At 38.6% G+C, this 25,284-nt stretch overlaps 2 protein-coding genes and 1 pseudogene across 2 annotated transcripts; 2 read left to right on the top strand and 1 right to left on the bottom strand.

Moving 5' to 3' along the window:
* The first annotated feature begins 1,800 nt into the window (after positions 1 to 1,800).
* LOC111326430 (ciliary microtubule associated protein 1B) lies at positions 1,801 to 8,081 on the top strand. Its single transcript, XM_022930431.2, has 4 exons — positions 1,801 to 2,264; positions 2,847 to 3,070; positions 3,715 to 3,855; positions 7,359 to 8,081. Exons 1-4 carry the CDS (start codon positions 1,943 to 1,945, stop codon positions 7,446 to 7,448), a joined length of 777 nt encoding a protein of 258 aa, XP_022786166.1. The 5' UTR covers positions 1,801 to 1,942; the 3' UTR covers positions 7,449 to 8,081.
* On the bottom strand, positions 6,420 to 25,228 carry LOC111326429 (periodic tryptophan protein 1 homolog). Its single transcript, XM_022930430.2, has 18 exons — positions 25,045 to 25,228; positions 23,678 to 23,736; positions 23,272 to 23,450; positions 23,018 to 23,103; positions 22,302 to 22,404; positions 21,851 to 21,961; positions 13,775 to 13,893; positions 12,827 to 12,894; positions 12,648 to 12,744; positions 12,004 to 12,065; positions 11,664 to 11,697; positions 11,104 to 11,181; positions 10,557 to 10,647; positions 9,820 to 9,899; positions 9,109 to 9,150; positions 8,895 to 9,000; positions 8,225 to 8,310; positions 6,420 to 8,151 (listed from the first exon to the last, which is right to left on the bottom strand). Exons 1-18 carry the CDS (start codon positions 25,099 to 25,101, stop codon positions 8,014 to 8,016), a joined length of 1,596 nt encoding a protein of 531 aa, XP_022786165.2. The 5' UTR covers positions 25,102 to 25,228; the 3' UTR covers positions 6,420 to 8,013.
* LOC148741716 (uncharacterized) lies at positions 16,133 to 20,709 on the top strand (annotated as a pseudogene).
* Positions 25,229 to 25,284: the final 56 nt, after the last annotated feature.

The raw sequence follows: 25,284 nt of genomic DNA, 5'->3' as shown, positions 1-25,284 counted from the left end.
ATATATTCACAGTCAAAGTGTAAAGTATATCATAAGACAAAGCACTGATCGTATTGCACCAATCAAGTCTAATATGATATATCAATCACAGCAGGTAATTCACCTTCAAGTGAACATCTTTGGGAAGACATGATTCTATGAATCTTCGTAATAACGTTTTTAAAGAAAATATTCATTTACTACAAAGAAAAAACAAACAGAGTACGATGTTAGTGCTTTTGTGTGTATTTCGCTAGACACTGTTAATTATCTCAACACATTTTTCTCGGTGTAATTACAGGGATAAAACTTTCTTCAGACATTTCTTTACAAGTTTTTTCTGTTAGGGTTCAAATACTTTTGATTATTTTTTGGTTACGATTTGAAAACGGGAAATTCACCCAATACTACTCAAGAGAGCACGTGTTCGAAAGCAGTTACGGAAACTCAGGAAAGAGGCAAAAAAAATAATCGGGCACAATCATTCAATATCAGTTTAACTCATAGACTTCTTTCAGTGGTTTTCATGGGTCTCTTTACTAGTAGATCACAGGTAACTTAAAAATAATATGAGAGAAGTGCAAAAGGTGGCAAACAAGCCGCAGGATAATGCAAAGAAAAGAAATTTATGAGTGTCGCCAGCCTTGCAAGGTACTTTGATAAGTAACAGCCAACTACCAATAACAGTACACGTTGTATTCCGTTCATCGTTTAAATGAGGTATACTTTCACGCCTCGTTACCATCAGGGTTTTTCTGAATTGAATCCTCGTTTAAAGGAGCTTCGTCGTGGTTAGTGTCTCTTAATATACGATGTTCAGAAATCTTACTCCATTTTTTCAACTACTTCTTTCACGATTTGTTCCAATCGTCTTAACCCTTGTCAACCTTGTTTCTCCTTAGTTTTATCACTGCCTCTTTGTGTTCTTTAATTTAAAAAGGCCCATGTCTTGTAGTCCCCCTCAAGTTGAAGATAGTTTTTATATCCCGTCTGTAGCTTTAGTATATATGGGTTATTAACCAAGCTTGTTCGGTCAAGATGGCTGGACATTGACCGAGTTTTTTTTCATTTTTCGTATTTTCTTTCTTTTTTCGCATAAAAATGCGAAAAAGAAAGAGGCTAATATCCAGACATCTTGACCGAACAAGCTTGGTTAATAAAGTATTTATTATATTTCAAAATATTTCGCTTACTCAAGAATTAAAAAAGGCTTGTTAACCTCGAGAGCCGGGAAAGAAAGCCAACTAACTGTGTTTGTAGCACAATAAACTCGTGAGAGTCGTTTCTGATTTCTTTGTTTTTAATTATCATGTGCCGCTTTTCGCGTTTCTATCGTCGAAATAGTCCAAGAATTACGAACGCAGCTCTAATTCTATTCTTTTTTTTTTTTTTTTTTATCATGCGCGGGATCAATGTGGCTAATCCCAAGCGGGCAAGATGGGCTTATCTTGCCCGCTCAGATATCCAATCAGAACACAGGATTCCCCTCATCTTGCCCACGGGCGCTGCGAGCGATGTAATATGACATAATACATGATTCGTCTGGAAGAAAACAACCAATATTCTCCCTCACAATATAATACAATGGGTACTTTTTACAAGGATCCAGTCATTTGCACGGTTACCTAATTTCCGTCGAGTTTTTCTGGCTTAGATGATTTCTGATCTCCACCTGTTGGTTTTTTACTTTTTTTTCCTTCAGTTTATTAATTTTTTTGTTTGTGGGTTTCCGTTGTTCGGGTTTAATTGCTCTTTGCTTTCCAGTCGAGCCTGATGTCAGTTCAATTTTGATGCGATATTCAAAGTAATTACTAATTAGGTTCGCGTTACGTCAGTAATCTACTGTATACGTACAATTTGATGAGCTGATTAGCCTAAGCGCTTGGCCAACATGTACTTTCGGCTAAGATAACGCGAAAAAAACCACCACGCTGGGAAATCCAACAATCTATCGAGAAAAAAAATGGCGCAACAAAAGAAGGCAAATAACGAGCATAGCGACGAGAGTAAAAAAGAGGCTGAAATCGGTGCGAAATGTCGGGGACCCGGGCCATCGAAATATCTTCTTCCTGGAACTGTAGGAATTAAAGGACATGATATTCGCAAGCAGAGATGTCCGGCATTTAGTTTTGGCCAACGACATAAAGAATTTTCGTCCAGTTTTAGTCCTGGTCCAAAGTACATGTTCACTGCTAATGTAACACGAAATGGAAAGGAAACAGCCCCTGCGTTTTCACTCTACAGTCGCACAACGGATAAAGTCAACCTTTACACACCTGGCCCAGGTTTATTGTCTAATAATGATGATTATTAAGAAACATTCCTTGATCGTGAACCTGACATTGAATTTGTTGAAAAAAAACAAGTCCGAGAATAATCAAAAGTATTAGAAGTAGGAATTTATAGGAATTCCTGCACGAGGTTAACTATTGCTAGAGAGATTTACTCTCTTCCTTAACTAACAGATTGACATAATTAAAAACATAGCTCACCGCGAAATGTACTACAACAAGTTCTAATCACCGTAGAAACTGAACATCTGCTTCCATGCCAAATTTACAACCGCAATAAGAAAGGGGTGAAAGAAATTGTACTTAGATTAGACTGCCAAAAGGAATATAAGTAGTCAACCTGCTTATTATGATTTTTGCACTGAATGGCTTAAAGTAATATAATATTTCCATTCCTTTTTTCCATCACCAATATAAGGAAACCCTTGCAATATTTCAGATTAAATATAGTTCTATTTTTATCTTTTAACACAAGTCTTTGGTTGTTCTTTCACTGTGGCCTATTTGTTTGTTTGCTTGTTTATTTTATCTGGCCGGCATAATGTGCAACACTCAAATTCGTTTTTTTTCTTTCAGGACAATACTCTCCAGAAAAATTCCATCCCCCCCACGAACGAAGCGAACCAAGCTTTACCTTTGGGAAACGTATCAAAATATTATTTAAGAACCCCACCCCCTCACCAAATTCCTACTCCCTCCCACCCCTCATAGGACCAAAGGGGGTTAACAAGGCTTCAGCCCCGGCTTACTCGTTGAGTGGACGCTCTACTATTGGCGGATTCAGCGAAGATCTTAAAAAGGTAAAGTTATTGTTAGTTGAGAAGTACACACATATCGAAGATACACTTTTTTTTCGTTGTACCCACCAAGTAGCAGTGGCAAGAGGTCCAATGATTAAGGTTTCACCTCTATTGGATAACTTAGTCTGTTCTTAAGCCATACGCTCCCTCCACGATAGATGTGTTCAAGATAATCGCCATCTGCGCAGTTTAGATTCGATTCAGAAGTCCGTCAGCTCGGAAATGATATATAAAAACTGTTCCACGTAAAATTGGAGTTAAAGTCGAGATATACTTTCATACGGAGCAAGAGGTTTTCAAACACCATCATTTTACTCAAGCATGGCTCGAAGACCAGCTTAAAAGTAGATACACGAGATATGCTGTTGGCGAAAGGAGCGGGAGCGCGATTAAAAATAAGAGTGCTAAGCGAGGTATAACTGTTTCCCTGACAACCGCAACCTTCGTGTAAACTTGTTTGCCTTTCTTTTTTTCGTGCGCTACTTCTTTTTATTTCTTTTAATTTCTTTCATCTGTTCGTCTTCATGTCCTAAGAGCCTGGCACAAACTGTTTCTTGGCCTATTAACTATCCGTTACATCGTTCCGGAATGCTGATTTTGCTTTTTCGTTTTATCTGTTTGATCGTCTGTTTATCTCGACAAAGACACCCGGCCCGGGAACTTACGAGGTAATTCATCTCAATACAAGTAAAAGGAGAATGCCAGCATACACTATGAACGGACGAAACTACATGCCAACAGATACCACCTTAAAACCAGGACCGGGACAACACAGCCCTGAAAAGGTAGGCTTGCACAACCTAAAGCTGACTATGGTATGTATTTAACTTAACTTCTGATCTCCCGCATCTTGAGATCTAGACCCGTGTACTTGTACTTTATATGGTCGTGTGTGCAAATAATAAGCTTAGATGATACATACTTGTAACATAAAGATATGAATGAAATACCAAAATTTACCCTGCTCCTTTTACATTGTACAATGTAAAGATACTATTTTTATCAAATCTGGAGATAAGAGCTTCATCGTGTAGGGGAACCGACGTAACATCGACGTGGCGTTTCTGCCTCGGCTCGTGATTTGCTAACTTTTCTCGTGTTCACCCAACATCTCGCGTGGGCGACAATGCCGATAAATCGATAGAAAGTACGATTTAACTTAGAAACAGCGCAGGTGAGGAGGCTATCCAAACTGTGGATATAATCAAGAATGTTACGCTAACAACAATCTTAGGTATTTTTGTAGCGAAAAAATGTCGTATTGGGCATCTCAAGTAAATAGAAATGTATGAAAAATACCTTAAACTTTGGGTTCCGATACACAGCATCAGTAAGTCATGCATCGATATCATGAGAAGCAAGGACTCCTTTTGCATTCCAGAACGCAATGATGTGAGTTTAGATAAACAAAGGTGATGTTTGGTAGCGGGAGATTTCAGGTGATCTAAATGTAGTGATCGAAATGTTTGTAAGCATGACTAAACACAACGGACCCGTGCGATATGTCCTTTACGCACTTTTACTAACTGTGCAAGGAGTGCGTGAAATTTGTAAATGCATGCTCTTGGATTCTGCAAGGCATGTATAACTGCGCATGTATAATTATCCTGTGCGTCATCTATGAATGTGTACTTTTAGACGCAATATGATGTGTCTAAATGCCTGCTTAAGGAGAGTGTGCGAGATGTATAAATGCACTCTTTTAGACATCGGGAGACACATGCCTTTGGTTCACACCTTTTTAAAACTGAATAATTTTTTTTTATTTTTATTACGATTATCATTATCATTTATATTATTTAATGTCTTAAGCATAGTTTTTACTATCATTATCATTATTATCAGCTACAATTTCGGAACTATTCGGCGTGGAGCCCTTTTTATGACAAATCGTTCAACACGTCCTTGAAAATATCGACTTTTAGTCCTAAATCAAGAGTTAACAAAGGCTGATTTATTTAGGAATAAAAAGATTCAACTAAACCTTGATGCATGGCTCCATCCAGGATTACTTGTGGTTCGACATTATCATGAGCACCGTTACTGATATGCATGCGTTTCTGTTGCGCATAACGGTGATTGACTTGCTCAGTGATGCTAAGGTGTTTCTCCGCACTTCGTCTGATCCTGGTCACAGATGAGAGTAACAAAAATAATGATAGTATGTGAAGGTGTAGTCTGATTGTCCGGGTGAGTGTAGTCCTGAGAAGGACTGTTGTCACTACTGTTGTGACTGTGGTCACTACCACCTACAACAGTCCTTCTCAGGACTACACTCACCCGGACGATCAGACTACATCTTCACATGTTACCCCCGGGTTCAAACCATTTACTGCAATGATAGTATGGTTACATTTGTTACTTCAGAGGCTGCACATCACACGGCAGGTCCAAGCTTTTCATTCCGCGTCAGACATTCTGAATACATGCTACCTATTGAGGAAGATCCGCTTCGATAACCTGACTAGTTACGAGGTAAACGAGGCTAAAACCCACCCTAAAAAGTGTGATGTCCAGTGCGTTTATCTCACCGAGTCTACATCATCAACTTTATCACAATCCCACATCTGATTGCATGTCCGCACTCATGTTATAATCATCTTTAGTTAACACTCCACTTCTTACATTCTTCGTATTTAATTCGTACTTGCTTGTACCCAGTAGAACCTGTGTCCCCAGATCTTGGCAGGTGACATTCCTTCCCAGTATTTCTATAACCTTGTTACACTCTGTTCCATTCTCAACCCACCCGTCTGTCTTGAATTCTGCTTACTAGCTTTTCAAAATATAACCTAACCACTACGTTTTCTCACTGTCTTAACAAGGCTTCAGCCATCTTCAGTCGCCACGGACCTCATCGTTTTATAACGTAATTAACTGAGATTGTCACAGGACGCCCATTCAAAGTCACAAACATGTATCACGAGTGGTAACGCCCTTTGGCTGGTATTAGCGTATACTCTTCTAACTTATAACGCACTTTTTCTATATAACGCATCATCGCTACTTTTTACGAATCATATCACTTCACGAACCAAAAGCTTGTTCAATTTAGTCGCCGACTGTTTACTTTGTAATCAGAGGTAGCAAGTCATCTTAATTACCGGGTGCTTAGCTGACTAGGCTACCATTCACTAAGTTAGGTAGGAAAAGATAATGACAGGTCTTAGTTCTTGTTTCCTTAGTCAGTTAGACTATAAGCTACGCAGGTTACCTAAAAGACGAATAAAAGTTTTATAAAATCTTTTAAAACATATCTAGTGTTCTCTTGTATATTGGCTGTTTGACGTTACTACATCTAGAGTGGATCTTAAATATAAAAATAAAATTAATGTAGGCTGGGCATGACTAAAGTGAAAGAGGCTCAATAGACCTTAATTGACGGAGATACATTTACCAATAAGACAACTTTATAGTATTGTGCGCTTACGATAACTTGTAGAACTGGGTTTAAACTTATCGAAGTCATCATTCAGATATTAGACTTATGGCATATTCAACTAACTTAATTACCCCGCATGGCACCATCTCTAAAAGTGGACTCTTTCTACATCGCAATAGTGCGATAGTTATAATAGTTGACTAAGATCACCGGAGAGACAAATCTTTTCTTACGCGACCGTGCTCTCTGTTTGCACACCTCTACACGACCCCACAAGCTCCCAGCTTTAAACCTCATCGTGTGTAAATAAAGGATATGATTGATTGATGATTGATTGACCTCTACCTTGCCGCAAGTAAACGCAATTATGGTCATTCGTTGCTTATCAATAGTAATTCTCGAATGAATTTAACTGTTAGATACATTTGTGGATCCAGAGTCAGATTACCCGCCTTGGCTATTGGAGATAATCATGTAATCTATCCTGACAATGTTAACAAATTATCGAGAAACTGGTGGAGTTTAAACAAGAACTCAGGAAGCTATTCAGAGTTGAATACGATTGACTGTAGTGTTGCAGCTAGAGCGCATTTCGATTGAGTCTAATGAAGACTTGTGGTAAAAACAGGCAGACCGCCTCAAGCACGGGAAAACGGGAGCGCTCAAGTCGCGATTGGTATCAGTTTTGAATCTGATTGGTTGAGGAAGTGGCGCGAGATTTCTCGACTAATCACAGAGCGAGAAAGGCTAACCGAACCAATACCGGACACTCAATTGAAAAACTGCTCCACTGTCTTGATTGCATAAAATGTATCTGGACTCACGTAACTAATTATGGTTTAGATGTTGAGAGCTAAGAGGGTTTTAACTCATACTTAATGGATTGCTGTTCATTTCGTTTTTCAGGTTGCGTATCACAGACCATCTGCCCCAAAATTCAGCTTCGGTATTCGCCACAGTGATTACATGACTGTTCCATTAATTGCACGTAACTAATCCGCCCGTCAAAGAAGTGACGTTATAATTACGAGTTCAGTAGAAATGTACAGAATATTTAGCGAGATACGTACGATATGCGAGTTATCTATCACCGACCTATAAAGATGTTTCTAAGAGAGGGAAACTTCTCCCAGATCGGAATTTAATTCAACTGCTGTGTTGTTTCAAAACAGTTTTGCAGTTAAAATGTCTTTAATGAATTGACGGATCCGTTCTGGCGTTATCTCTCATAAAGTCTGTTGCCAGAAAATGTAAGTACCAATTACGTTAATATATGCAATTTGTAAAATATCCTGTCTAAATTTTTGAAGAAAATAAAAATGGATAGAAGTCTCGGCCATAATGAAGCTGTGAACAATGTCAACGGCAAATGAAACTTCACTTCGTAAAAATAAATCGTTTCACGCCTCAACTGATGCCTTTAACTTTATAAACGTCCGCGTGTTCGACAGAAGTTTACCGCTAACTTGCGTTATCTCAATGAGTGTTTGGCTGTGTACGAAATAAATTGATATTTGTCGACATCTCCAAAAGGTACTGGCTATTGAATTCAATAACCAGGTTATTTTCGTCGTTTTTTCTTCTTTTTCTTTGAATGCCCACTGCTCATCGTGGCACCAAGGCTCAAAGCTGCCATGGCTTCAGCCGCTGTCTGTTCTTCCATAGGCTCAGGGTTTGCTTTCTCTACTGATTCTAGAGGCTTGAGAGATGAAATAATTGACCTCTTTAAGTACAATGATTTAGGAAGAAAAGGAACAAAACACAGTTAATACCTCGTGTGTAGGGTCTACAGTTTCTTCCCCTGGAGCTTTGTTTGTTGTGGGTACCAGCCTCTGTCTTGTTGCGAATTGCCGACCAACTATGACACAACCAAAGAGGTTCAGATTACGCGTACAGCAAATAAAGGAAAATACTTCATAAACTTAGATGACTAGTACAGGCCTTGGTTAGATTTTCAGCTTCGACACTGATCAGCTTTTGAAACAATAAATATATGAATCGAGGACTCGTGTTTGTTTGACATAAACTAAATAAAGTCATTAAGTCGCACGATTTCTGCTCGAAAACCTTTTTGGGGCGCTTATAGTTTACAAGAGGCCTAACCCAAACCACGATTTTACGCAGTCAGTGGGCCTCTGTTTTTCTCTATAGGGGGTTGACTTAAATAAATAAAATCTGCCTTCTTGACATTGTTCTTTTTAAAAAATAACGTTCTGATAAAAGATTCAGTTAAATTGAGGATTGTTCAGGGCGCGGTTTGCTAAACAACGGCTAAACTTTGTTTAAATAATCGTCCCTTTGAGACTGACCAAGAGGTCGCTTGACTGACTAAATAAAGGATTAAATTATTATTTACTTAATAAGCGCCCGGGAATTGCAAATGCCAATGAATAAACTCGAGTAAAACCAGTATATATAAAACGACAAATATTAGATAATTACCTAAGTTGCTCTCAGTAAAATCGATGACCCTTAAACCCTGCTTCTCGCCACCAAAGCTGAAGACGAACGGGGAATCGGGACAACAACTGGTATGAAGAATTCTTCCCTAAAAAAGAGAAATGAAAGAAATCTCACCCCACAAGTAGTTTTCCGACTATCAATCAAACTCCAGTATTTCGGAATGAATAATCGTTAGAACCACAACTGTACTTACAATTTGAAGATTTTTAGAAGCCACAAATGATGGTTTGTTATCCTGAAAATATAGGGAAAAAAAGAAAGACGAAAATAAGAGAAAAGAAATAAAAAAGGGTATTGAAAGACTGGATGACTCATTCTGGATAATGGAAAGCGACATTTCAAGTTAAACGCTTAACACACACCGTGACCTAACATCTAAGTGTAAGTATCTTATACTGTTAATGTAATATGGGCGATGCATTTAGATACTGCTGTTTCGAGAAAGTCTGTTGGCGTAAAGGTGCACGAAACAACCTGAAAGGTAATGTGGGTAGTTTTTAAGGTGACCGTTCCTTGATCTTAGCATTTTTGGAAAATCTGAGAAAACGTTACTGTAAGGACGAGGTATCGCAAGGTTATTCCAGTATTTGTTTCACTTATTAGAATTCAATGATTACCGGATACCCAAATAACCTTTCGAGATTGTGGCATGCACTTTTGCCCCTTTTTTTCGAAACAGCTGAATACTTACTTACGTTCAAATTGCTTTATATTCCTAAAATGTTTCATTCTTAATAAACAACTTCCGTAGCAAGTTCTTTTGATTGTTAGTTGTTGTCAAGTGTTCCACAAATAAGCTTTTGACTATGATATAGAGGGTAACTAATGGGGATAAAATGTCGCGATCTACAATTGAAAGCAAACGAAATCGCGAGACAAACGATGTAACTTTCAATCACACAACCTGTATGTCCCAGACTTTGACAGTCTCATCAGCTGACGCAGTGACAAGACATCCGGGTACCTGGCTGCTTAGTGCGAGACCTAGAAACACGATGAGAAAAAGATAAGAACAGAACTTCATGAGAGTGACTTTGCACGTAGCATTTGCTCAAGTACTACACAGATCGATTGAGTGTGGTTAAAACTAAAACCTCTATGATCACAAAGGCTGATCAAAACAAAAAAAAAAACATAACAAGGAGCCAAGGACATGTCAGGTAACACTCAAACACGCAGCCGGCAACGCAGGTAAACTCGGTATCAAGACTGAATTGGTTTTAGTGACCTGTCTCGCTTGAGGAGGGGGTAGGGGATTTATATTGGGGGGGGGGGGGGGAGAATCACATCGTTTTCAGGGGAACGGAGGGGGAGGGTCACTCGTCGCTGACAGGGTACAAAGGGAGGACTATAGTAAACTGACTGTCAATATGGGGATCATTAGAAAACTACGGAACCTTGGGGGGGGGGGTGGAAACGATTTGGAAATGGCCTTAATAACATCCCTTATTACGTGACTTTGCTCATGCGAAAGGCATCAAAGTTTTCTCCCACAGTAGTTGGTTAAGTCTTCAGATCCTGACCGCAATAAGCGCCAAAAAGGAAAATGTGTTTTCTTTTCACCAACGAGGCCTAGAGCTTGCTACAGGATAAGATCTCTCATCGTCTCACAGTACTTTTACAGCACCACGAGTGCCTCACCTGGTATCGCATTATCGTGCGCTTTGAGAGTAAACACTGGGCCGTCTGCCCTGACATCACAGCAAAACACGTGACCATCTTCCGTGCTGACCTGTACAGAAACAACAATGCCACAGCTTATGTAGGAAAAGGAAACTGTAGAAACTGGTCAGTCTGTTCTGTTAGTCTGGGGTGTAATAGCATCACAGAGAAAAAGAAGGCAGGAGGATTAGGCCGCCTTGTCCCCGCCTGCTAGCTTTGTGCTACTACCTCGCCCTGTCTAGTTAACTGAACGCCTGAAAAAAAAAAAAAAAAAAAAACAACTACCCCGTACTTCTCAAGAAAATGACAGCAACATAAGGACTGAGTGTTGTGCTAGAGACTGAAGCAACTTTTGAAGTATTCACTGTCATCTGCGCGCTATCCGATTCAGTCTTGAGAACACGGCGTGAAAACATTTCACGGAAAAAGGAAAACTAGGCTATAATTCAATAATTCAAGTAGTGCAACTTACTATGAAACATTCGGCCGTATGATACAACATCTGAGTGATTGTAAGGTTACTTACTAAAAAATTGAATGGTGAGAAATGATTCCACAGAACTCTTTCGACCTCTGCACCAAATTTCCAAAATTTAATGTTACTCTGGGAAAAGAAGAAATGGTCTCTAGTAAGAGAAAACCTTCAATAAGTTTCAAAGTTTGGTTTACTTTAAACCGATGGCTCTTAGAGAGACTCTTTCCTTTTGCTATGAAGATTGCATTTCTAAGTTATCCAAGCTGAACTTCTGCTTCAGATTCTTTTGTAAAGGTAAATGCAAAGTGTAGCCAACAATACCAGACTGTACTAGCAAAATAATTTGGTTTTATGAAATGTATATTGGCCACCGTTAAGGGTTTCAAAGCTGACGATTCGAGTGTTAGCCCTTTGTTATTTCCCCCTGACGAAAGAGCTGACGCTTGAAAGGTCAGCTTTGAAACCCTTTACAGTGGCTTATTCACATTATCAACTCAGTTGATAAAACCAAATGACCTTGTTACCTCCACTGATGCAGCACCACAGTTTCTTACAAACTTACCCTCTTTATTCATTATACAAGCAATAGGTCTATAAATGGCAGAACTTACCTCAGGACTTCTGCAGTCGACCACTTTGGCCTTTCTGTGAACACAAGAGCGCCAAGAAATTGAATTATCAACAAGAAAGCATCTCTGGAATTTGCTAAATTATACTACAAGTAATGAACATTTGTATTATATTATCTATTATGTAAGATCACTACTTTGGCTTCCTCTAACTTCTTACTTCTGAAGAATGTACGACATAGCGTACAATGACATGACAAACATACACAATAGTACTATAAAACCTGCTGACTTGGACAATCACTAGAGGAAATCACCACTCATCACCACTCCTTAAATTCAATGCTTTAGAACTCTGAATGTTCTATGAGGTAATACTCACTTATCAAAGGAACCTGTAAGTAATGATTGTGACTCGTATGGATGCCACTGTAATGACTGCACCTACATGTACAACAAAATAATTAACAAATTTGAATAGAAAAGTTTAAAATCGGTTTAGGAATTGAAGCCTATACATAGAAATATGAGTCGAGCAGCAAATTGGTCAAAGAAGTGACTGCAACTGAATAATACCATGAGAAAATAGTTCAATTTTCTTTTACCAAAAGCCAAAATTCTAAATATTTTGATTCTCTAGCAGTTTCATAGCACTCCTGTTAACAAATGTATGGACGCCAAAAAATGAACATTCATGTTAACTCAAAAATATCCAGTGATTCTCCCAAATTATTTACAAGCAAAGTCAGTTATTTTTTTCACAGTGAGGTCAATAGAGGTTTTGCATGGCAGCCATGTTGCATGGCAGGAACAATGAAAATATTTTGCATATAAGAAAGAAAATTTTTTTCCCATGGGAAAAATAATCTACTGTTCCTGCCATGCAACATGGCTGCTGTGCAAAACCTCTATTGACTAGCAACTACAAATGTAAAATCCAAAAAATATCTGGTCACCACTTTTACTGATGTTCTCCTCATCAATAGTTCACTGTGGTTTGTAACTTACAACTAGACAACATCTTACCTTGTCTTTATGATGTCTCAACATGTGGACAGGTTTTGGCTGGGAGAGGTCCCACAAAATAACAGAGTGATCTGCAGAAGCACTGGCCAAAACATTCCTGTAGCATTCAAGTTGAAAATCACATTTTTAGAAATAGCTTTCACATCAAAAGCACTAATTTTCATTTTCTCAGTGCTTACCTTACAAGGTGATTCCAAGATAAGTCAAGAACTGCATCAGAGTGTCCTTCCTCAGAATTTCTTGATTTCTACAATAGAGTAATGAGAGATATTTTGTTACATACACTTAGTCTAAGTGTTTTACACTGAACTGGTCAGTGGCTCTTCTCATAATGACCCAGAATTGAAAACAAAATGTGTTTTCTCACAAAATTTGCATTGCACAAGTGCATTCATAAAACACAACAATGCCTCTGTTAGAAAAGACTTTCTTGGAAATTTTGTGTACAACTGTAAATTTGACTCTGTTCCTCTCAATACAGCTCCCAGGAAGTTCAAACATTTAGAAGGTTTAAAACAAACACGTTCATGCAACAAGAAAACCAAACTCTATAAAATGTCTCTAGAACAAATTTACAGACAAATAAATAAACAAACAGACCTAAATAGTCTATATTAAATTAAAGATTGTAAAGAATAAGGAAGATGGTAAATTTTTTAGCTCAGTAAAGAAATCTAGAAAGATGTTTTTCCTCAGGAGCGTGGGATAAAGAGAAACTTCTGAGTCCCCATGAAGAATTGAACCTCATGCTCCAGTTGTTCGAAGGATGGATAATGCTATTCACTGGATAAAATCTCTATCCGGTGGATAGCGCAGTACATTTTGTTAATGCTTATCCGCTGGATAGTGATTTATCCATTGGATAGTGTTATCCGCTCTTTGAACAACCGGGCCCAGATCTTTGGAGCCCATGCTCCAATGCACTATCACTGAGCCACAGAGACTCTGTGGCGAGCAAGGCTCATTATTTCGTAATGAAGATGAAAAACAACTTTCTCACTTAAAGATTAGTAGACATCTCAGAAATTCCATAAATGGTCCAATTATTCTAACCAATGATTGCTAACACTACCTCATGAAGTTTAATTCTAATAGTTAATAATCAGCTCTTGTTAGCAACTCCTGACCTTCTTCGACTTTTTCCGTTTTCTCCTTCCCAGTGAAACCACAGGTTCCATGGTATCAACCAGGTCAATATCCCAGATATCTATGTAAGGTTCCATTGTTCCTACAGCAACAAAGTTTGCTACAGGAGGAAAAATTAACACTGATTAGCGAGTTTAAGGTTACTGGCATTTACAACAAATTTCAAACAGCAAAAATGAACAAATTCTCTGTAATTTTCATGCTTGAAGCGAATTAAAAATTGAAAGTAGCAATAACAACTAGAGTGCTGTACGGGCCCGAAAATGATCCTAGGACCGCAAATAATCCCCAAATTGGACCGCAAATGATCCTGGACCACAAATGACCCCCACACCGAATGCAAATGATCCCGACTAAAAAATAAGGAATGGCATGGATTGATATGAAAAAATGTTTCATTATTTTAAAAGAAATAATTATTCCATAGCTGATTTTTTTTTTTGATTTTAGCGTAAAATCTGTGACATTGCGTGACGTTCCGTCCAGTATTACACAACGTTTTAAGGGCCAAAGATTTTGTCGATTTCAAGACCTTTAGCGTAGTACAATAATTTTCTAAAGACATTTGTTGTGATCATGGGCTGCGAATCTTCTGTTTATTGTGCAGAATGTTGGAGAACATGCTTAATCGGATTTCATTTCTGTTGCATATGATCAATGCTTCTGGTGCAGGTGTGATTTCAGTGAAATCGAACATGTAAACATCACAAGGACAATGGAGAATTAAAATACACACATAGTATGACAGCTGTAAAAAAAACTTAAATTTCTGCAGTTGATTTCACCGATTGCCTGTTGAAATAAAAGTCTTTTGTTCAGCATCCTCGTTAAAAATTGTACCCAGAGTACAAGAGGTGTTTCTTCCTCACATTTATGAGTGATCAGCCAACTGGTGAGAGACAGACAAGAGACTCGCTGGCTTCCATGGTGATGGGTTGAAATCAGATCAGAGGTCAAAGATCAGTTGACCCATGTCACCACCCTGTGAGGAGCGCTTCCAATGTGCTCAGAAAATCTGGAAAATGGCAGAACTGCTTTTTCTCATTTCATTGTTAACATTTGTGAGGGTTCTTGGAGCAGTTAAAGATGAGAACAAACATAAGGATGTAAGGAGGTAGGTTTGGATCCTGGTGTGATAACATTGATTTATTGTGTCACATCAGTTGCCCAAGTTGTGGGACCACGTTTACCTGGCTTTAACTGATGTGACCTTTTTTAAAACAAAATCCAATCTTCATTTCTGATTTCATTGTTCTAGGAAGTGTTTGATTTTTGCTCAATGATCGACTGCCAGTACAGGATTTGCTTGCGCACGTGGGACTCCGATGTTACATGATCTTGCATGTAGTCACGTTAACAGCCATCACGGGCTAATAGGTTACTATATTCAATGCTTCACATAGATTAAGGGTTTCACCACAACTCGCAACAGGATCCTGGAGCAGGCTTAAAATGAGATTTTCATCAGTTCATGTGCAGCTTCAAACCTTACGCCACACGTTCAGCTGGTCAACCCGGGACGGTTTACAAATATCTTTACTTGTAAACTGTCCTAGAAGGGCAGGCTTTTTTCAATACGAAACTAACCTGATCATAATGCCCTTGTTTGGCATCCCAACCACCACCATCCTGCTCCTGCTAATCATCCACCCAAAGCAACACGTCGACTACCTCACTTCCCACGCTCAGGACTTGATGCCTTTGGAAGATGGTTAACCTCCCAGGTTTGGCTTACTGATTCTTCCAACATCATAACAGCCTCTACATTCACATCAAATATTTCTCAAGCTATTGACTGTTTCTTCCCGGAGCGAACTGTCAAACTTCATCACACAGAAAAGCTGTGGATGACGGCTTCTCTTAAACACCTAATATTAGAGCGTCAAGCTGCCTATCATAGTGGTGATCTCCATTTATGGCAAATTTACCGTGACAAGGTGCGAACATTTATTACACAAAGAAAGAAACAATTCTACTCAGAGAAAATCCAACACCTGAAAACAACATACTCTCGAAAATGGTGGAACTACGTTAACAAAGTCTTGGGTAGATCCTGTTTATCAGCTACCTCTACTAACAGTTTTGTTATCGATACCCCTGGTAACACTTTGCATAATTGTATGCTGGACTTCAGTAAAGCCTTCGATAGGATAAATCTCAACATCCTAATGGTGAAACTTATTAACTTAGGGGTACGTAGGTCTTTATTACCTTGGATTTGTAGTTTTGTATCCAATAGAAGACAATGAATCAAGATTATTGATTCCTTCTTTGACTGGTCGTATGTAAACGCTGGGGTCCCACAAGGGACTAAATTGGGTCCGATACTATTTTTAGTTATGGTGAATGAGCTTACTCCAACCAGTTCATTCTGGAAGTACTTTGATGACCTAACCATTGCTGAAGTTCTACCTCAAGAAGGTTCATCAACTATTCAAACCACCCTGGATGATATATCCACCTGGTGTTCTTCAAATTACTTGAAATTGAACCCAAAAAAGTGCAAAGAACTCAGAATATGCTTCCTACGTAACCCTCCCACTCTATTACAGTTGACTAATGATAACACCTCAATCGAAGTAGTAGAGAGTCACAAGCTCCTTGGAGTGCTCATTCAGGATGATCTAAAATGGCATAGTCACATTCTTAGCATTACAAAGAAAGCTGCTCAGCGACTTTATATCCTTCGTGTCCTGCGCCGCAATGGCCTTCCACCTAAGGATTTACTTAGTGTCTATACTGCTCTAATACGTTCTGTTTTGGAGTACGCATGCCCGGTATGGCATTCTAGCCTTCCATCTTACCCTGTGGACAATTTAGAACACATGCAAAGAAGAGCTTTCAGGATAATTGAACCACTAATTTCTTACAGAACTGCATGTAATGTTTTGAATTACCCCACACTGGAAGAAAATAGGGAACGTCTTTGCCTCGAACAGTTCAAGAAAATTAAAACAGTTCAAGAAAACAGTTCAAGAAAATTAAAAACTCACATTTGTCATCATTAATTCCACAGAAAAGACTAGACGCAAATGGCCGCCAGCTGCGCTCCAGCAATGACTTGACTCTTTTTAAATGTAGGACAAAACAATTTCAAATAAGTTTTTTTCCTGCAATGACATCAAAGCTTAATGAATTATCGCAATAGACTTATATCACATTTGTAATAATTTGTTAATAGAATCTTGTGAGCCGGTAACTCAGTCCCCTGGCAAAATTTTTTATTATATAGTCTCATTTAATTTGTAAATATTTTTTGTAATTTCTTGTAAAGATGAAGTATTTCATTTTAGTGCCGAATTCATATCCAATAAACCATCACCATTACCATAACCTGAGAATTTAACAAACTAAACCTTCTACTCCTAGCTCCAAAGAAAAAATCTGCCTTTGGACAATGACGTCTATGATGCACTTTACAGTATCTTAACTGGAGAGAAATCGTTACAAGACTGGCCTAAGCAGGGCGACAGAGGCTTAAGGCAGCGTGTTTATAGAAGGTTAAGAAGTGACATAATTATATTCCGTGAAAGAAGTCCATGATCTGATAGCTGGAGAGCTGAGGAAACGAATAGTTGAAAAGCCAAATAACTGCACTGTGGTGAAAAAGTCAGAGGTCTCTCAGGTTGCGGATCGTGCGTACTTTGAAACAAAAGGCGAAGGAGCTAAAAAATTGAACAAACAAATGTCTCAAATTTACTGTGGGTTATCGTGTCGAATCATCCAGCGCAACCTAAATTTAATGAAGCAGCAACAAAAAGTGAGACCCTTTTTTCAAAATAAGGCACCTCTCTGCCCAATCAGGGTGTCCAAAGTACAAGAAAGGCATCAGGTGGATCTTGTTAGCATGGCTAGCATACCGGCCATGATAGACGGTGATACTTATAAGTACATTATGTCTGTTATTGATATTTTCAGTGGATTTCTTTTCTTACGCCCTTTTCAAACAAAAGAGGCAAGTGCAGTGGCAGAGCATCTTTTAGACATTTACATTGTGCACGGCCCCCCAGAAATTTTGCAGGGCGACCAGGGTCCGGAATTTAAAGTGCACCTGACCCCTAAATTTTTTTTCACTTAGAAAAATCTTCCTGCTTTTGTGAGTATTTCTTTGAAAAAATTGTTGGATTTGGTTAAACCCTCATTTTTTTATGCCCTGTTGAAGTCGAGATCCGAATGGACCACGACCGCGTAAATGGGGATCTGGGCAGAGTAGACTTGTGACGTCACTTCGAGAAGACGCTCAAGGAATTCTCAGCCAGTCATTGACCTGCGAAAGCCTTTCTAGCACTAGATTCATTCTGCGGCATATTTGCGACCAATATCAATCTAACCTTCCAAACATAACCAGTGAACTGTGCAAAATGGCATGAAATACAGATTGTTGGGTTCTCGAAGTGACATCACATTAGTCGCCAGACTCTTGATCCTTGGAAACACAGCCGTGAGTCAAAATGGCAGTGATTTTAATGCAATTTTCCGTGCCTCAACGGGGCACAAAAATTCAAGGATTTGACCAAACATTTTTTCAAAGAGATACTCATCAAAGCATGAAGATTTTTTTAAATGAAAAAAAAAATTAGGGGTTAGGTGCACTTTAAGGGAGTAGTAAAGACTGTTTGTGAAACGCTAAATGTTTGCATAATTAAAAGCTCAACATACAGTCCCCAGACGCAAGGAAAAGATGAGTGCTCAAACAGAATGTGGAAAGAGAAAATAAAGTTTGATTTAACCAACAACGTGGATCTCAATTGGGTGGAGTATCTTCAACAGTACCAGCAACTCTATAATGAATCGCCACATCATTGTTTTGGTCTTGTTTCTCCATTTGAAGTGTATTTCGGTAGAAAGCCAAATAGGTATCTAAAAAAACTGTTTCATGGGGGAAAGAAGGAATATGAAGTTCCAGAAGAAAACAACAACAGTTTTCAAATGGACAATAACCAGAGAGAAGAACTAATAGAGCTAGAAAGGCAACGAGATTCTATCAGGCAGAAAGCTCTGAATTCGTCTAATGAGGCGGCGCAGTATATGGTAAAGAGGGAGTTAAAGCGAAATCCACCTTCACTCTATAACAAGGGAGAAACCGTTTTGATTCCAGTCCCTGTTTCAAAGAAATTTGTCAAGGGAAAGAAAAACTCGCTAAAGAGCACCTGTGAGGAGTTTAACCATGAGGCCGATCATTCTATGCACAAGTATTTTATTTGTTATAATGATCCAGTGACACTAAAGAACAAAAAGGGCTGGTTTAAGGTAGATGATGTTACCTCACTAACAAAAGAGGAAGAAAATGAGAGACAGGAAAGGGCAAAGAGTGACAGCAGCAAACAAAATACCACATGCATAGACCAGGAAGATTCCCCTTGTTGAAACAGCAAAGCGAGCAAGAACAAACAATGCCAGTTTGCTAGAAGCCAGCATCAATCAAATAATCTCCTTTGAAAAGCTGAATGGTGACACTGTTAACTTATATTTGGAGAAGGGAAATGGAGATTTGCAACTTCCTACTTTTATCCTTCGCTTTATTGACCGATCGAAAAATCTACATACTCCAAACAAAAAGGTAACAAGACTCTGTGGGAGTATGAACAATTAATGGTAACTGTGCACCTTCCTCCTGAGGACCACTGGCTGCTGATCCTTACAAGTGTTCTCAATGTGTGCTTTTACATTTACGATTCCCCTATTTGCACAGCCGCAACTCACCTAACGATTTTTGACACAATCAAAAAAAGATTTATCAGAAATGAACTTCAGTGGCTTTCTGATGAAGATAGAAGTCTCTTCCAGGAGGATAATTGGGAGGAGTGCACACCTCAATGTCCAAAGCAAAGGAATGATTCTGATTGTGGTGTATTTACTTGTCTGATAGCAAAACATTTTTTTTTTGAATGGGAACCATACTGGCCTTGTGCTCAATGAAGATCCCTGAAATGAAATGGTGAGCGATTTATTAAATCTTGCATCAGCTTTGCGCAGTGACAATTTCCCAAAAGTTTTCCAGTGGATGGCAGACTGCCAGCAAGCTTCTGACAACAGTGAATCGCCAAAGAGTTGGTTGGATAAAGAAGTAGGAAATGCAGGGCTCACGTATCACCAGCCCCCAACCCCCCGAGATGGAAACTGTTTATTCCATGCAATGAATGACCAGCTAATTTGCCTGGGAAGAGTATTGTTCAGTGCCACAAAATTGCGATCTGACCTGGTAAATTATCTCCGAAGTAATCCATCCACCCCAGACAGCACTCATTTTAGTGAATTTGTCAATCTTGGAGCATGGGACACCTATCTGCAAAGAATGGCTATGTATGAATGGTGGGTGGGGTGACTGGATTGCCGTATGGGGCCTAATCAACATGCTTGAAATCCCGGTGGCTGTTGTATCAAGCTTAGGAGAAATGGCGTTGAATGTCATTTATCCAGCCGCTTGCCAAAACAAAGAGCAAGCCACTGGGGATATGGCCTGCTGGGCCATGAAGCTGAACTTTATTACCATAGCCTGGAACCAACAGCATCGCAAAAGTCCAACTAGCAGTTGTTCAGGAATTAATTAAAGCAGAAATACGGCGGGGGGAAAATAACTAAAGAAATTTGCCCCAGAGGGGGAAGGCAGTTCAAGTGTTACTCACACGGTGTCTTTCATAGCAGTGAAGGTGGAGCGTTACAGGTTTATTAAGATGACAGCGTTTTTTGCAACAGTTGCCCCCTGGAGGAGAAAGAAAAGAAATTTGCCCCAGATGGGGAAGGCAGTTCAAGTGTTACTCACACGGTGTCTTTCATAGCAGTGAAGGTGGAGCGTTACAGGTTTATTAAGATGACAGCGTTTTTTGCAACAGTTGCCCCCTGGAGGAGAAAGAAAAGAAATTTGCCCCAGATGGGGAAGGCAGTTCAAGTGTTACTCACACGGTGTCTTTCATAGCAGTGAAGGTGGAGCGTTACAGGTTTATTAAGATGACAGCGTTTTTTGCAACAGTTGCCCCCTGGAGGAGAAAGAAAAGAAATTTGCCCCAGATGGGGAAGGCAGTTCAAGTGTTACTCACACGGTGTCTTTCATAGCAGTGAAGGTGGAGCGTTACAGGTTTATTAAGATGACAGCGTTTTTTGCAACAGTTGCCCCTGGAGGAGTTTTAGTTAGGAACTTTAGCTGAGGACACCCATGGCAACGAAAAAGCAAGCAGCGCTGCATATGTCGGACGGAATCTTATTATCTAAAACATTAAGTTCTTGTTAGCGCTTCTGCCGTTGTTATCAGTCGTATGACATTAATGGACTGATTAGATTTGATTTGAAGATACTGTAATACTAAAATAACAATGTTTAGCTGAGCAGAGATACGAGGCGTATATTGCGTCATTAAAGAAAATCTGTTGAGGGGATTCTGGTTGCAAAGAAAACAAAACTTCTGGCCTGCAATTCAAATCAGCAGTTTTATTTGTCAGTTGTTAGAGTTAATAAAAAAATTCAGCCCAAAGTGTGGAAAAGATGCTAGTTGTGAGCCATGATAATCACTGTTCACGTCAATTCCCTATCCACACTATTTCAGCATCCATGCCATTCCTTATTTTTTAAGTCGGGATCATTTACGGTTCGGTGTGGGGATCATTTGCGGTGTGGGGATCATTTGCGGTGTGGGGATCATTCGCGGTGTGGGGATCCTTTGTGGTCCAGGATCATTAATTTTTGTGGTCCAATTTGGGGATCATTTGCGGTCCTAGGATCATTTGTGGACCCGTAGTACACATACAGGCTTTTTTGAAAGTCTACAAATACATTTGAATGGTTTCAAAATACTGTCTCTTATTATTTCTTATTACCAGTAGTTTTAATTTAACCTTTTGATTCCCATGAGTGACCAAGACAAAATTTCTTCTAACACTATCAAAACAATATCACGCCCACAAGTGAAGAGAATAAAGTGAAAGATCAATTGATGGATTATTTGTTCATCCAATGCAAAATTCTCTGAACTAACAACTTAAGAATTGAATGTCAGACAGTAAGGAGAATTAGGGACACTTAATCCAGGAAACTTCTATGAAAATTAATGAACATACACATACCTGGCTTGTTGGTATCTTCAGGATCATAGTCCAACCATTCAATAGTGAGAGGAAATGCCTCAAGTATAATATCATGATGAACATACTGGCTTCCCTCCTCCTCATTATAAACTGGAAGAAAACAGATTTACTCAAATCAAAAACACTCCTAAAGGATAAATAGCTGCATGGGGCTGATTTAATAAACATTGAATGGGTGTGTCAACCAAGAAAATGATGAATGAACAAATAAACAATTATTGCAGAAATGAAGAAATGAATGCTGAAAAAATATAATAATTATAAAAGACCAAAGAAAAGAAATTGAAAGAAGAAAACAATCAAAGGAAATATGGCATCAACAAATAGAATTATTTGGTTAAAAATTGTAAAATTTAATTTGGAGAATAATAAGAAACAGACCTAACTAAGAAGAAACAGTAGACACATTTCTTGTTAAAACAGTTATCACCTGATATTTCTAAAGAACTGAAGTCTTCATCCACATGACCAGCAACTAATAAATTATCATCTGGTTTTATGTTAAAATCTTCTTCTTCATCTTCATCCTGATCCTTTGAATGAAACAGAGGGGGTTATCTTATCAATACTTCTAAAAATCAAACTTCTTTCTTTAACAAAACATCATTTCATTAGTACTAAAGTGTTCATGAACCACAAAGGCTTAAAAAGTCAATGTGATAAACCACTCCACCTGACAGGATTTAGTCCATGTTCTTTACTCATATCACTTGCCCTGATCAGGATACTCAAGTTACTCATTAAGCTTTCACTACTTTAGTTTCCTCAAATACAAGTTTAAAAGAAACATAACTGCATCTTTGGTGATGCTGTATGTTTTATTCCAAAACTGAAGTTACTTTAGTAAGTTAGCCATCACAAAGATGTCAACAATTTGTGCAAGTGTTATTACCTTTTTTTTGAGGACAAACACATGAAAGCAACTAAAATGAAGTGTGTATTTGTATAACAATTACTGGTAGCCACCACTACATACAGATGGACTTATTATCACGATTCCTAAGATTTTACTTGGAAAATCTATCAATTGAGTCTCTATGCCTATAAAAAACACTATCCCAACAACTGCGTACATAAAGTGAGAACTTATCACTGAAATTAATTTAATAAAATAATGTCACAACCAGTTGTAGAATTTTGACTCACTGGATTTGCTAGAGTAATATACGGATCATCTTTGTTTGAAGCAAAATATGTCACACCAGCCATTCCTGCTCCAGACATTAACTCTCCTTAAAAAAAAAAAAAAAAACATGAAATAATATGAATGTCAGTCATTGTTATATAATCAGTAGCTTATTGAGACTAAATCTTAAAATTATATATCGATTCTCCTGAAATGTAAAAAAGCAAATGCTATCTTGGAGCAGAAAAAGCATTCTGTGACCTTTGTTATTTACCTTCCACATCTTCATCACTATCATAATGTGCAAGATCATACAAGTCTGAAATTTCTTCATCATCATCATCATTATCATCATCATCTCTGCTTTTCTTTGTTTTTCGTTTTGCCTTACTAACGTCTTCATCCAGTTCCTCACCACTGCTTTCAGCCCCATTCTCTTCTGCTTCTTTTTGTCTGAGGATCAAAAAAGTTCATTTGATATATTGATCTTGAGAGGCACTTGAGATCTCATAATAAATAATTAAAAATAACAACTTTCTAGATGCAGTAATACAAATATGAAACATATGTCTTGTGATAATTCTTCAGTTTGTAATTTAATTGTCACTGAAGACCGCTGATGTAGGGAAAAGCAAAAACTGTAGGTCTCATTAAACCTTTAAAGATTGTATTAGAAGTACCTCAACTTCTCTTTGGCTTCATCTATGATCTCTTGGATTTCTTCTTTGGACAAGGCAACCTGACAAACAAATATAATAGATCATGATGTTGAACTTTTTAACCCAGTACATACCCTTCAAGTCCACCAATGGCAATGAATATTGGCATTTGGTTATTTTGCCATATAAAGCACAAGTTAGAATGGCTGTTTATAAAAATGGGTAATAGTACATGTAATAATGAAAGGTTGACATGTGGAGAGAGACCAATATTAAAGGTACCCTTAACATGGGAAACAGCCTTGTTTTCCCTCAACCCTCGGTGCCTCCTAAAGCCTTTACCTTGGGGAATATTGAGTGTGTCAGGGAAACAAAGCATGCCCTTTCCCTTAAGGCTTTTCAGGTTATTTACAATCATCTATTGTAATAACCTGATGATTGTAAATAACCTGAAAAGCCTTAAGGGAAAGGGCATGCTTTGTTTCCCTGACACACTCAATATTCCCCAAGGTAAAGGCTTTAGGAGGCACCGAGGGTTGAGGGAAAACAAGACTGTTTCCCATGTGACCAGGAATTAAGTGCTTTGTTACACCCCTCAACTCAAAAAGAAAACACTGACTGCATGAAAAAAAAAAAAAAAAATTTTTTAGTAATGTTGTGCTCTGATTGGCCAATTTGCCATTGTCAATAAGGGTGAAGACAAGGCTGCTTATATCAATATCTCACAATGTGTCACACCCTGAAATAATTATTTTTTTTTATGAATGTTTATATTGTGCTACAAAACAAATCAACAGAGATTTAGTGTGGTCTGAAGTCTAAGTGACAACAACACTCATCATCACACTGGTTAAAATTTGTTGTGGATTCATGCAGCTGCGCCTGGTGCGTCCACAACATTTTGAGCACAGTGATGATGAACATCATTGTTAACAAGGGTACAGACCACACTATACCACTAGACCACCACTATACCGCTCATAAATTTGCCGCAGTTTCAAGATACACTACCTCTTCACAAGCGAATCAAAAGTTAACTGATGTTCCCCTATGCATTCAATGAGTTCCGATCTATGGAACATGAACCACCCTCCTCTAATCGGAAAACGTACTGGAGTTGAGAGGTATAACAAAATGAACTTAACCACATATACGTGTACATTTGAGCATTGACTGGTTAAAGTTAACAGAGTTCTACGGTTTGTGAATGGGGAAACCGAATATGTGCATATCCAGGAATGTACATCAGGGCAATATAAACAATGAGTAGTTTCTCGTTAAAGTGATTTACCAGTAATAATGACCACAACCTTTTTCACAACGTGTCCAGCTGTTAACACTTCGGCAAATGAAGCCAATGTAATTTACAGATCTATGCTGATGCCTACCTTATCAGGGACTGCTTTCGCAACTCCTCTCCTAATCCAGCCCACACAAGTTATCATTTTTCGATCAACGTGGATTTTTCCGGTAAACTTATCAATCAAAGCATATTTGAGGAAGTTCTACTTTGAAATTTGATGGACACATTTTACCTTAGCCGTTTCTTGCAAGGCTTCACGTGCTAGTGAATGTGAAGGATTGAGTACTAATAGATATGGCTGCTGACCAAAATGATCGCTGAAGAC

The sequence above is a fragment of the Stylophora pistillata genome, chromosome 1 (assembly GCF_964205215.1).
Source record: "Stylophora pistillata chromosome 1, jaStyPist1.2, whole genome shotgun sequence".
Classification (NCBI taxonomy): domain Eukaryota; kingdom Metazoa; phylum Cnidaria; class Anthozoa; order Scleractinia; family Pocilloporidae; genus Stylophora; species Stylophora pistillata.
Note: the sequence above shows the minus strand (reverse complement) of the source record. Positions and strands in the feature narration are given on the sequence as shown.